Consider the following 14,083-nt stretch of genomic DNA (forward strand, 5'->3'; position numbering starts at 1 on the left):
GCCAGACTACCAGGTAGCCATGCAGCCAGACTACCAGGTAGCCATGCAGCCAGACTACCAGGTAGCCATGCAGCCAGACTACCAGGTAGCCATGCAGCCAGACTACCAGGTAGCCATGCAGCCAGCCAGCCAGACTACCAGGTATCCATGCAGCCAGCCAGCCAGACTACCAGGTAGCCATGCAGCCAGACTACCAGGTAGCCATGCAGCCAGCCAGACAGATGACCAGGTAGCCATGCAGCCAGCCAGACAGACTACCAGGTAGCCAAGCAGCCAGACTAGTATGTAGCCAGACAGGCAGCAAGACAGACATCCAGGTAGCCAGACAGACAACCATGTAGCCAGACTACCAGGTATCCATGCAGCCAGCCAGACAGACAGGCAGATGTAGTGTACATACCTGGTGTTGATGGAGCTGGAGATGGGCAGAGCGGTGCTGGGGCCCGGTGAGGAGGTATGTGTGTAGCTGTATGTGTGAGGGCTGGAAGTGGTCTGTATGACTCTGTTCAGAACCCCCACTATCCCCCCCATCCCTAGCCCAGCTCCCCCTCCCAGCAGCATTGTTCCCATGGCAACCCCATTGAGCTGAGGCGGCTGGGGGGGGCTGTGGGAGATGGAGGGGGGGGTGGAGAGAGAAGAGGTAGAGCCACCACTACTGCGGCCACACGACACGCTATCCTGCGAGAGAGACAGAGAAAGAGCTTTGTTTACCAATATCAGCATAACCAGTGTGCAATGACAGCATAACCAGTGTGCAATGACAGCATAACAGCATAACCAGTGTGTAATGACAGCATAATTAGTGTGTAATGACAGCATAACTAGTGTGTAATGACAGCATAACTAGTGTGTAATGACAGCATAATTAGTGTGTAATGACAGCATAACTAGTGTGTAATGACAGCATAACAGCATAACCAGTGTGTAATGACAGCATAATTAGTGTGTAATGACAGCATAACTAGTGTGTAATGACAGCATAACTAGTGTGTAATGACAGCATAATTAGTGTGCAATGACAGCATAATTAGTGTGTAATGACAGCATAACTAGTGTGTAATGACAGCATAACCAGTGTGTAACGACAGCATAACCAGTGTGTAATGACAGCATAACCAGTGTGCAATGACAGCATAACCAGTGTGCAATGACAGCATAACAGCATAACCAGTGTGCAATGACAGCATAACCAGTGTGCAATGACAGCATAACAGCATAACCAGTGTGCAATGACAGCATAACCAGTGTGCAATGACAGCATAACAGCATAATTAGTGTGTAATGACAGCATAACCAGTGTATAACGACAGCATAACTAGTGTGTAACGACAGCATAACTAGTGTGTAACGACAGCATAACTAGTGTGTTATGACAGCATAACTAGTGTGCAATGACAGCATAACCAGTGTGCAATGACAGCATAACCAGTGTGTAATGACAGCATAACTAGTGTATAACGACAGCATAACTAGTGTATAATGACAGCATAACTTGTGTGTAATGACAGCATAACTAGTGTGTAATGACAGCATAACAGCATAATTAGTGTGTAATGACAGCATAACTAGTGTGCAATGACAGCATAACTAGTGTGCAATGACAGCATAACCAGTGTGCAATGACAGCATAACCAGTGTGCAATGACAGCATAACCAGTGTGTAATGACAGCATAACTAGTGTGTAATGACAGCATAACTAGTGTGTAATGACAGCATAGCTAGTGTGTAATGACAGCATAACTAGTGTGCAATGACAGCATAACCAGTGTGCAATGACAGCATAACCAGTGTGTAATGACAGCATAACTAGTGTATAACGACAGCATAACTAGTGTGTAATGACAGCATAACTAGTGTGTAATGACAGCATAACTAGTGTGTAATGACAGCATAACCAGTGTGTAATGACAGCATAACTAGTGTGCAATGACAGCATAACTAGTGTGTAATGACAGCATAACAGCATAACCAGTGTGCAATGACAGCATAACCAGTGTGCAATGACAGCATAACTAGTGTGTAATGACAGCATAACAGCATAACCAGTGTGCAATGACAGCATAACAGCATAACTAGTGTATAACGACAGCATAACTAGTGTGTAACGACAGCATAACCAGTGTAACGACAGCATAACCAGTGTGTAACGACAGCATAACCAGTGTAACGACAGCATAACCAGTGTGTAACGACAGCATAACTAGTGTGTAACGACAGCATAACCAGTGTGTAACGACAGCATAACCAGTGTAACGACAGCATAACCAGTGTGTAACGACAGCATAACCAGTGTAACGACAGCATAACCAGTGTAACGACAGCATGACCAGTGTGTAACGACAGCATAACCAGTGTGTAACGACAGCATAACCAGTGTGTAATGACAGCATAACTAGTGTGTAAAGACAGCATAACCAGTGTGTAATGACAGCATAACCAGTGTGTAATGACAGCATAACCAGTGTGTAATGACAGCATAACCAGTGTGTAATGACAGCATAACCAGTGTGTAATGACAGCATAACCCGTGTGTAACGACAGCATAACCAGTGTGTAATGACAGCATAACCAGTGTGCAATGACAGCATAACCCGTGTGTAACGACAGCATAACCAGTGTGTAATGACAGCATAACCCGTGTGTAACGACAGCATAACCAGTGTGTAATGACAGCATAACCCGTGTGTAACGACAGCATCTAGCTGGGTAATGGTGCTGCCTTACCTGAGCAGGTAGAGATGAGTCACCCTTCACATCTGAAACACACAACATCACACAGTCAGACAATGAGAGTGAAAGTGTGTATGTCAGGGTGAGGTTAGGCGGTGTGTGTGTACCTTGGGCAGCAGCAGAAGGGGTGAAAGGCACAGACAGCTGAGCTGACAGGAGCTGCAGTCGTTCTTTCTTCATGGTCAGAGTTTTAATCTGGTCTTCTAGACGCCTGTTCTCCTGCTGCAGCTGGTGGAGGGACTTCAACAACCCCAACACTACCACACACAGAGAGGAGACCATATTAAACTAATACAATTGAATTATCCAAACAATAAAATATAGGTGAGTAGATTAGATCTGATGAAGTCATGTAGGTGTGTGTGCTCACCATCTCCCTGTGCTCCCTGCTGCAGTAGGAGCTGTTGTCCATCACTCCACTGTCTCTCCAGCAGCTGTTCTATAGAGGTGTCCCCCCCGCCTCCCTGACCTGAACCTAACCCCCCTAACCCTGACGCTGACCCTGGGTCATACCGGATCTGTAGCCCAGCTAGAGGAGAACTGGAGGATGAGAGGGAGGGTTTGGGGAAGAGAGAGGAGGGTTTGGGGGAGAGAGAGGAGGGTTTGGGGGAGAGAGAGAGGTGAAGAGTAAAGGAGATTAAACACATAACACGAAACAAACATGAAGAATGTCAAACCAAATCAACGTGTTGTTACAGGGTGTGCTTGGGCGGTATACCGTACAGTATATCGTGGTATTGAAAGGTAGGATTTTCAAAACAGTCAGAAGTATATATTTTAGTATTCACAAAAATGTAATTTAGCCAGTCACATGGTATACTTGTTTACAAAGCGCAAACTGAAGTTTCATGACCTGACGATTCACTGTTGAGCAGCGTCTAGAGCAGTGATCAAGTTAGACTTGAAATTCACTTCTAATGTTTGCCAGCTAAATATCTTCGAGACAGAGAAACACCAGAGAGAGAAAGAGAAACAGAGAGAGAAACACAGAGAGAGAAACACAAAGAGAGAGAGAGAAACAGAGAGAATGAGCAGAGTGGTGTGTGTGTGTGTATGGGAGAGAAAGAGTGTGTGTGTAGTACCCCTGGTGCAGTAAATCACTCTGTGTGAGTTTAGACACACTCTGATGTGTGAGAGAGAAAGAGGGAGGAAAAAGAGAGCTAGGAGAGAACTTCACTGTTCAGGAATAAGCAACTGAGGGAGGGAGAGCATTTTTACCATTCCATCTCACTTCCTAGTGCGCACACACACACGCACACGCACGCACACACACGCACGCACGCACACACACACACACACACACGCACACACACACACACACACACACACACACGCGCACACACACACACGCGTACGCACACACACACGCACGCACACACACGCACACACACCCGCACACACACCCGCACACACACATGCACACACACGCACACACACATGCACGCACACACACATGCACGCACACACACGCACACACGCACACACACGCACACGCACACACACGCACACGCACGCACAAAAAGAGCATTCTTATTGGAAAAATTCAGCTAGTAAATGTTTGGAGCATACTGAAGGAAACCTTTAACTTCTTAAAATACCCTCCATTATTCAGTTATACACAGTACTACATCTATTTGCTATTTATACAGTAAAAAAATACCCATAAATATTTAAAGTAGTAAGCAACCAACCTTGTCGAGTTCAACTATCCATCCCACAAAGTGTAAAAGCTGCAGTGTCACACACCCATTCCTCCACACACACACATCCCTTTCCCAGACATCCCCACACGCGCTTGTTGGCAGAAAAACTGAGAAAAGGCAAACTATCTTTGTAAAAAAAATAAAAGCAAGCGCAGAGCTGAAGGACGTTTCCCACCATCACACACTCACAGAAGAGACCAGAAAAGCCTGCAGGAGGGAGGGACAGAAGAAAGGAGGGGGGAGACCAGCGTGTGTGTGTTTGTGGGAGGGAGGGAGAAAGACCCCCCCCCCCCCCCACACGAGGGACCAGCCGAGGGGAAGACAGGAGAGGGGGATGGTAGAGAGAGGGGGAGGATGGGTAGAGAGAGAGGGGGAGGATGGATGGAGAGAAAGAAAGGGGGGGTGGAGAGAGAGGAGGGGATGGGTGGAGAGAGAGGAGGGGATGGGTAGAGAGAGGGAGGGCTGGGTAGAGAGAGAGAGAGGGGGGTAGAGAGAGAGGGGGGTAGAGAGAGAGAGGGGGGGTAGAGAGAGAGAGAGAGAGAGAGAGAGAGAGAGAGAGAGAGAGAAAGAGGGATGGGTGGAGGGTATTTTGTGTGGAATGTAAATATGGGTTCACCGGGAATAGGGGGAATGTGTGTGTACTCACTGTGGAGAGAGGGTGGTCTTGGGAGAGGCTCGTCTGGGGAAGCCCTGAGCTCCAACACTGTTTCCATCTCCAACATCCTGATCTACACACAGTAAATAAAACACTTACAACTGTGATAGTATCTCCCTCCCTCCCAGGCCAGACGTTCATTTTCCTTGCAAAGAGTAATGAATCTCACACGCTAACACAGCGCACACGCTAACACAGCGCACAGGCTAACACAGCGCACAGGCTAACACAGCGCACAGGCTAACACAGCGCACAGGCTAACACAGCGCGCACAGGCTAACACAGCGCGCACAGGCTAACACAGCGCGCACAGGCTAACACAGCGCGCACAGGCTAACACAGCGCGCACAGGCTAACACAGCGCGCACAGGCTAACACAGCGCACAGGCTAACACAGCGCGCACAGGCTAACACAGCGCGCACAGGCTAACACAGCACGCACAGGCTAACACAGCGCGCACAGGCTAACACAGCGCGCACAGGCTAACACAGCGCGCACAGGCTAACACAGCGCGCACAGGCTAACACAGCGCGCACAGGCTAACACAGCGCACACAGGCTAACACAGCGCACAGGCTAACACAGCGCACAGGCTAACACAGCGCACAGGCTAAAACAGCGCACAGGCTAACACAGCACAATAGTATACGGGACTTGACATGCGCTGGTCTCCACTTCCGACAGTCAATCTCAACTCCTATTTGACCCCCTTTTGACTCTCTTCTTCACCTTTCCTGCCTGTCATTCAAAAGCAAAAACACCCCCACACACACAACCCAGTCACATTATAGTTAACCCCTATAGGTCAGGGAGGACCAATGGCTGCAGGCGATACTGAAACACCAGGAAACACTTGACTCACCCCTTTCTCCCACTCCTCCCCCTTAGGGCTGGGTGGTGTACCGTATTTATTATACACCAGTATTGATGCACAGTCCACTTTCAGTTTGTTCTTCACCTTTTGTAACAGTATTTCAATCTTTGCCTTGTTAAATGTGATATGCTACTCCGGTGTATGTCAGTTCTTATAGGCTATTCCGTTTTCTACTTGAGTCACCTCTCTCTCTCTACCCCTCTCTCTCTAACCACACCAAGCCCTGCCCCCTGTCACTCAAGGAGAGAGCAGTTGCTCGACCACAGAGTCACGAGCACTTGGTTGCTGTTCACACAGCATGGTCAGATGGCTGGAACAATGTTGCTGACATGCTGCTTTCTAGAAGCGTTCTATACACTATTAGTGTGTGTACAGTGCTTTCTAGAAGCGTTCTATATACTATTAGTGTGTGTACAGTGCATTCTAGAAGCGTTCTATACACTATTAGTGTGTGTACAGTGCATTCTAGAAGCGTTCTATATACTATTAGTGTGTGTACAGTGCATTCTAGAAGCGTTCTATATACTATTAGTGTGTGTACAGTGCTTTCTAGAAGCGTTCTATATACTATTAGTGTGTGTACAGTGCATTCTAGAAGCGTTCTATATACTATTAGTGTGTGTACAGTGCATTCTAGAAGCGTTCTATACACTATTAGTGTGTGTACAGTGCATTCTAGAAGCATTCTATATACTATTAGTGTGTGTACAGTGCATTCTAGAAGCGTTCTATATACTATTAGTGTGTGTACAGTGCATTCTAGAAGCGTTCTATACACTATTAGTGTGTGTACAGTGCATTCTAGAAGCGTTCTATACACTATTAGTGTGTGTACAGTGCATTCTAGAAGCGTTCTATACACTATTAGTGTGTGTACAGTGCATTCTAGAAGCGTTCTATACACTATTAGTGTGTGTACAGTGCATTCTAGAAGCATTCTATACACTATTAGTGTGTGTACAGTGCATTCTAGAAGCGTTCTATATACTATTAGTGTGTGTACAGTGCATTCTAGAAGCGTTCTATACACTATTAGTGTGTGTACAGTGCATTCTAGAAGCGTTCTATACACTATTAGTGTGTGTACAGTGCATTCTGAAAGTATTCAAACCCCTTGACTTGCTCCACATTATGTTACGTTGCAGGATGATTCTACAATGGATTTTATTTTATCATCATCTACATACAATACCCCATAATGTCAAAGCAAAAATGTATTACAAATAAATAACAGAAATACTACATTTACATAAGTATTCACACCCTTTACTCAGTACTTTGTTGCAGTGATTACAGCCTCGTGACTTTTTGGGTATGACGCTACAAGCTTGGCACAATTCTATTTGGGGAGTTTCTCCCATTCTTCTCTGCAGATCCTCTCAAGCTCTGTCAGGTTGGATGGAGAGCGTCGCAGCACAGCTATTTTCAGGTCTCTCCAGAGACGTTAGATTGGGTTCAAATCCGGGCTGAAAAGTGTTAGTCAGGTATTCTGTCACTGTGTACTCTCTGTTTAGGGACAAATAGCATTCTAGTTTGCTCTGTTTTTTTGTTAATTATTTCCAATGTGTCAAGTAATTATCTTTCGGTTTTCTCATGATTTGGAAAGGTCTAATTGTGTTGCTGTCCTGGGGCTCTGTTTGTGTTTGTGAACAGAGCCCCAGGACCAGCTTGCTTAGGGGACTCTTCTCCAGGTTCATCTCTCTGTAGGTGATGGCTTTGTTATGGAGGGTTTGGGAATCACTTCCTTTTAGGTGGTTGTAGAATTTAACGGCTTTTTTCTGGATTTGGATAATTAGCGGTTATTGGCCTAATTCTGCTCTGCATGCATTATTTGGTATTTTACGTTGTACACGGAGGATATTTTTTGCAGAATTCTGTATGCAGAGACTCAATTAGGTGTTTGTCCCATTTCGTGAATTCTTGGTTGGTGAGCGTACCCCAGACCTCACAACCATAAAGGGCAATGGGTTCTATAACTGATTCAAGTATTTTTAGCCAGATCCTAATTGGTATTTCTAATTTTATGTTCCTTTTGATGGCGTTGAAAGCCCTTCTTGCCTTGTCTCTCAATATTGTTCACAGCTTTGTTGAAGTTACATGTGGTGCTGATGTTTAGGCCAAGGTATGTATAGTTTGTGTGCTGTAGGGCAACGGTGTCTAGATGGAATTTATATTTGTGGTGCTGGCGACTGGACCTTTTTTGGAACACCCTTATTTTTGTCTTCCTGAGATTTACTGTCAGGGCCCAGGTCTGTATCTTACTGTCTGCAAACTAAAAGTTTGTCTTTTCTGAGCAAGATGTTGCTAAAATAATTTGTGTTAGCTGCTAATGCTAATCACTAGTGAGTACATTTAGCTAGCTAGCTAGCTGGCCAGCTAAGAGTCACAGCAAACGTAGCTAGTTAGCTAATACTGCCTGCTACCAGTGCTGGTGTAGGCTTTGATAAGCATGCTTGTGCAACGGTATAGAGAGGAATAAGCAAAGCATTAATATGTTGGCCAGCTAGCTAGCTACATGAAGTAAGAAAACATGTAATGTAACATCTAAATTAGGGTAACCTGGAAACACTGACCAACACTTTGGTTCCTACCCAGTCAATAATTACTCACTGGCTTATTCATTTGTTTTCATGTCAAACAACAATGTATTCAAGGTTCAGCTCACTATATTTCAAGTATAGAATTCAAATAATCATTATATTTCCATGATTTCAACAGTTCACCAATTAACTAAGCCTATATTTTTGCCCATATCATGCTGCCTGTCAGCGTGGAAATAATGACAAAAGTGCAGAAAATACAGATATTGATGAAAATGCTGAAAATCATTTTGTTTGTTTGGAATCACTTATAATTTATGTGTTGCCACCATAGGGTCATGAGATACTCAGAAAGCATATGTACAGCATTTAATATTCAAAAACCTAAAATACTGTCAAAAATGTGAAAAATATTGTGATAGGATATTTTGCCCATATCACCCAGCCCTACTCCTCCTATGTCCACCTACCTCCACAAGTAGACCAGTCATCACATCCCACACAGTCAATCCTTCTCTATAACCCGGCACTGCTGTGTGTGGTGTGTGTGTGTGTGTGTGTGTGTATGCGTGCGTGCCGTAACCTAAGCAGTGTGTCAGTGGGAGGAGTCAGTCAGTGGGTGTGGTGACCTCTGGACTCTCTGTAGACCGTGACTTATCCATGATCACACACACACACACACACACGTTAGTGCCAACCTGTGGGGGAAGCCTCAGACTGTGCGATGAGAGCAGCCATGGCAGAGTTGGGGTTGAGTCGGTTTCCAAACATGTGGGAGGGAGCCATGTTGAACACTAGACCTGGTAACCCACTCACCTACAGGAGAGAGACACTCAGTTACAATACATGGGGATGACTGGATGCAGTTGGTGACTTGGGGAGACAGACACACTGTGCATGGAGCAGCTTTCTGTCCTCCACAGGTAGTAAATAGACATGATGTCCTGCTACCCTGGGCCTCCTCTCCGCTATGTATGAGAGGGGAGAATGTGTGTGTTGGGACCAGAAGGGTGACTGGTAGAATTGGATCCCTTTTACTCCTCCATAGTGCCTGTCAGATCAGGGGAAAGCAGAGAGGGCCTAAAGCAGCACCTAGATCTTCTGCACAGATTCTGTCAGTCCTGGGCCCTGACAGTAAATCTCAGTAAGACAAAAATAATGGTGTTCCAAAAAAGGTCTAGTAGCCAGGACCACAAATACAAATTCCATCTAGGCACCGTTGCCCTAAAGCACACAAACTATACATACCTCTGTCTAAACATTAGCGCAACAGGTAACTTCCACAAAGCTGTGAACAATCTGAGAAACAAGGCAAGAACGGCCTTCAATGTAGGATCTGGAAAAAATACACTGCTCAAAAAAATTAAGGGAACACAAAAATAACACATCCTAGATCTGAATGAATGAAATATTCTTATTAAATACTTTTTTCTTTACATATTTGAATGTGCTGACAACAAAATCACACAAAAATGATCAATGGAAATCAAATTTATCAACCAATGGAGGTCTGGACTTGGAGTCACACTCAAAATTAAAGTGGAAAACCACACCACAGGCTGATCCAACTTTGATGTAATGTCCTTAAAACAAGTCAAAATGAGGCTCAGTAGTGTGTGTGGCCTCCACGTGCCTGTATGACCTCCCTACAACGCCTGGGCATGCTCCTGATGAGGTGGCGGATGGTCTCCTGAGGGATCTCCTCCCAGACCTGGACTAAAGCATCCGCCAACTCCTGGACAGTCTGTGGTGCAACGTGGCGTTGGTGGATGGAGCGAGACATGATGTCCCAGATGTGCTCAATTGGATTCAGGTCTGGGGAATGGGCGGGCCAGTCCATAGCATCAATGCCTTCCTCTTGCAGGAACTGCTGACACACTCCAGCCACATGAGGTCTAGCATTGTCTTGAATTAGGAGGAACCCAGGGCCAACTGCACCAGCATATGGTCTCACAAGGGGTCTGAGGATCTCATCTCACCTAATGGCAGTCAGGCTATCTCTGGCGAGCACATGGAGGGCTGTGCGGCCCCCCAAAGAAATGCCACCCCACACCATGACTGACCCACCTCCAAACCGGTCATGCTGGAGGATGTTGCAGGCAGCAGAACGTTCTCCACGGCGTCTCCAGACTCTGTCATGTCTGTCACATGTGCTCAGTGTGAACCTGCTTTCATCTGTGAAGAGCACAGGGCGCCAGTGGCGAATTTGCCAATCTTGGTGTTCTCTGGCAAATGCCAAACGTCCTGCACGGTGTTGGGCTGTAAGCACAACCCCCACCTGTGGACGTCGGGCCCTCATACCACCCTCATGGAGTCTGTTTCTGACCGTTTGAGCAGACACATGCACATTTGTGGCCTGCTGGAGGTCATTTTGCAGGGCTCTGGCAGTGCCCCTCCTTGCACAAAGGCGGAGGTAGTGGTCCTGCTGCTGGGTTGTTGCCCTCCTACGGCCTCCTCCACGTCTCCTGATGTACTGGCCTGTCTCCTGGTAGCGCCTCCATGCTCTGGACACTGCGCTGACAGACACAGCAAACCTTCTTGCCAGAGCTCGCATTGATGCTCCATCCTGGATGAGCTGCACTACCTGAGCCACTTGTGTGGGTTGTAGACTCCGTCTCATGCTACCACTAGAGTGAAAGCACCGCCAGCATTCAAAAGTGACCAAAACATCAGCCAGGAAGCATAGGAACTGAGAGGTGGTCTGTGGTCACCATCTGCAGAACCACTCCTTTATTGGGGGTGTCTTGCTAATTTCCCCCTGTTGTCTATTCCATTTGCACAACAGCATGTGAAATGTATTGTCAATCAGTGTTGCTTCCTAAGTGGACAGTTTGATTTCACAGAAGTGTGATTGACTTGGAGTTACATTGTGTTGTTTAAGTGTTCCCTTTATTTTTTTGAGCAGTGTACTTGAATCAGTTATAGAACCCATTGCCTTTTATGGTTGTGAGGTCTGGGGTACGCTCACCAACCAAGAATTCATGAAATGGGACAAACACCAAATTGAGACTCTGCATGCAGATTTCTGCAAAAATATCCTCAGTGTACAAAGTAAAACACCAAATAATGCATGCAGAGCAGAATTAGGCCGATACCCGCTAATTATCAAAATCCAGAAAAGAGACGTTAAATTCTACAACCACCTAAAAAGAAGCGATTCCCAAACATTCCATAACAAAGCCATCACCTACAGAGAGATGAACCTGGAGAAGAGTCCCCTAAGCATGCTGGTGCTGGGGCTCTGTTCACAAACACAAACAGACCCCACAGAGCCCCAGGACAGCAACACAATTAGACCCAACCAAATCATGAGAAAACAAAAAGAGAATTACTTGACTCATTGGAAATAATTAACAAAAAAACTGAGCAAACTAGAATGCTATTTGTCCCTAAACAGAAAGTACACAATGACAGAATACCTGACCACTGTGACTGACCCAAAATTAAGGAAAGCTTTGACTATGTACAGACTCAGTGAGCATAGCCTTGCTATTGAGAAAGGCTGCCGTAAGGCAGACCTGGCTCTCAAGAGAAGACAGGCTATGTGCTCACTGCCCACAAAATGAGGTGGAAACTGAGCTGCACTTCCTAACCTCCTGCCAAATGTATGACCATATTAGAGAGACATATTTCCCTCAGATTACACAGATCAACAAAGAATTTTAAAATAAACCCAATTTTTATAATCTCCCATATCTACTGGGTGAAATACCACAGTATGCCATCACAGCAGCACGATTTTGTGACCTGTTGCCACAAGAAAAGGTCAACCAGTGAAGAACAAACACCATTGTAAATACAACCCAGATTCATGTTGATTTATTTTCCCTTTTGTACTTTAACTATTTGCACATCGTTACAACACTGTATAATATACATTTGAAATGTATTTATTCTGTTGGAGTGTAAGGTTAACTGTGATTTTGTTTTGTTTATTTCACTTTTGTTTCTTATCCATTTCATTTGCTTTGGCAATGTAAACATATGTTTCCCAGGCCAATAAAGCCCTTTGAATTGAAATGAGAGAGATGGGGGGGGGGGGGGGGGGGGGGCAACTGGGCAGAGAGAGAGAGAAAAAGAGCCCCTGCTCATTTGGAAAGAGGACCAGCTAGGAGGTCAGGGGTCAGAGATGGGGGGGTGGTCAGGATGTTAGATATGAGGGGGTGGTCAGGATGTTAGATATGAAACCTGTCTCTCATGCTTTCCAGAACTTTATTTAACTTGTATGTCTCTGACATTAACATTGATCTGACTGCTCAGTACAGGTCTAGTCTGTGTGTGTGTGGTGTGTATGTGTGTGGTGTCTGGTGGTGTGTATGTGTGTGTGGTGTTCGTGTGTGGTGTGCGGTGGTGTGTATGTGTGTGTGGTGTGTGTGTGTGTGTGGTGGTGTGTATGTGTGTGGTGTCTGGTGGTGTGTATGTGTGGTGTCTGGTGGTGTGTATGTTTGTGTGGTGTTCGTGTGTGGTGTGCGGTGGTGTGTATGTGTGTGTGGTGTGTATGTGTGTGTGGTGTGTGTGTGTGTGGTGGTGTGTATGTGTGTGGTGTCTGGTGGTGTGTATGTGTGGTGTCTGGTGGTGTGTATGTGTGTGGTGTCTGGTGGTGTGTATGGTGGTGTGTATGTGTGTGTGTGTGTGTGTGTGTGTGTGCGTGCGTGCGTGTGCATGCCTGTGTATGTATGTATGTATGTACAGTGGGGCAAAAAAGTATTTAGTCAGCCACCAATTGTGCAATAATCTCCCTCAATCTAGGGCTCCACGCAAGATCTCACCCAGTGGGGTCAAAATGATCACAAGAACGGTGAGCAAAAATCCCAGAACCACACGGGGGGACCTAGTGAATGACCTGCAGAGAACTGGGACCAAAGTAACAAAGCCTACCATCAGTAACACACTACGCCGCCAGGGACTCAATTCATGCAGTGCCAGACGTGTCCCCCTGCTTAAGCCAGTACATGTCCAGGCCCGTCTGAAGTTTTCTAGAGAGCATTTGGATGATCCAGAAGAAGATTGGGAGAATGTCATATGGTCAGATGAAACCAAAATATAACTTTTTGGTAAAAACTCAACTCGTCGTGTTTGGAGGACAAAGAATGCTGAGTTGCATCCAAAGAACACCATACCTACTGTGAAGCATGGGGGTGGAAACATCATGCTTTGGGGCTGTTTTTCTGCAAAGGGACCAGGACGACTGATCCGTGTAAAGGAAAGAATGAATGGGGCCATGTATCGTGAGAATTTGAGTGAAAACCTCCTTCCATCAGCAAGGGCATTGAAGATGAAACGTGGCTGGGTCTTTCAGCATGACAATGATCCCAAACACACCACCCGGGCAATGAAGGAGTGGCTTCGTAAGAAGCATTTCAAGGTCCTGGAGTGGCCTAGTCAGTCTCCAGATCTCAACCCCATAGAAAATCTTTGGAAGGAGTTGAAAGTCCGTGTTGCCCAGCAACAGCCCCAAAACATCACTGCTCTAGAGGAGATCTGCATGGAGGAATGGGCCAAAATACCAGCAACAGTGTGTGAAAACCTTGTGAAGACTTACAGAAAACGTTTGACCTCTGTCATTGCCAACAAAGGGTA

The 14,083-nt window shown here is 45.9% G+C and overlaps 1 protein-coding gene across 11 annotated transcripts in view; it reads right to left on the minus strand.

The window, feature by feature from the left end:
* The window catches only part of LOC110489604 (protein AF-10), an 80,780-nt gene that overhangs the window by 6,341 nt on the left and 60,356 nt on the right, over nt 1-14,083 (minus strand). For 10 of the 11 annotated variants that reach the window (XR_005036044.1, XR_005036045.1, XM_036943729.1 and 7 more), the window contains 6 exons: nt 9,202-9,319; nt 5,081-5,162; nt 3,102-3,271; nt 2,839-2,988; nt 2,726-2,757; nt 401-678 (listed from right to left, as the gene is read on the minus strand). Coding sequence is in view for 9 of the 11 variants with exons in the window: in XM_036943729.1 (XP_036799624.1) it covers nt 401-678; nt 2,726-2,757; nt 2,839-2,988; nt 3,102-3,271; nt 5,081-5,162; nt 9,202-9,319 (830 nt within the window). In the remaining 2 variants the exon portion in view is untranslated. The remainder of the gene's footprint in view (nt 1-400; nt 679-2,725; nt 2,758-2,838; nt 2,989-3,101; nt 3,272-5,080; nt 5,163-9,201; nt 9,320-14,083) is intronic. The other variant, XM_036943731.1, reaches the window with a different exon arrangement.

Source organism: Oncorhynchus mykiss, chromosome 15, assembly GCF_013265735.2.
Source record: "Oncorhynchus mykiss isolate Arlee chromosome 15, USDA_OmykA_1.1, whole genome shotgun sequence".
NCBI lineage: Eukaryota > Metazoa > Chordata > Actinopteri > Salmoniformes > Salmonidae > Oncorhynchus > Oncorhynchus mykiss.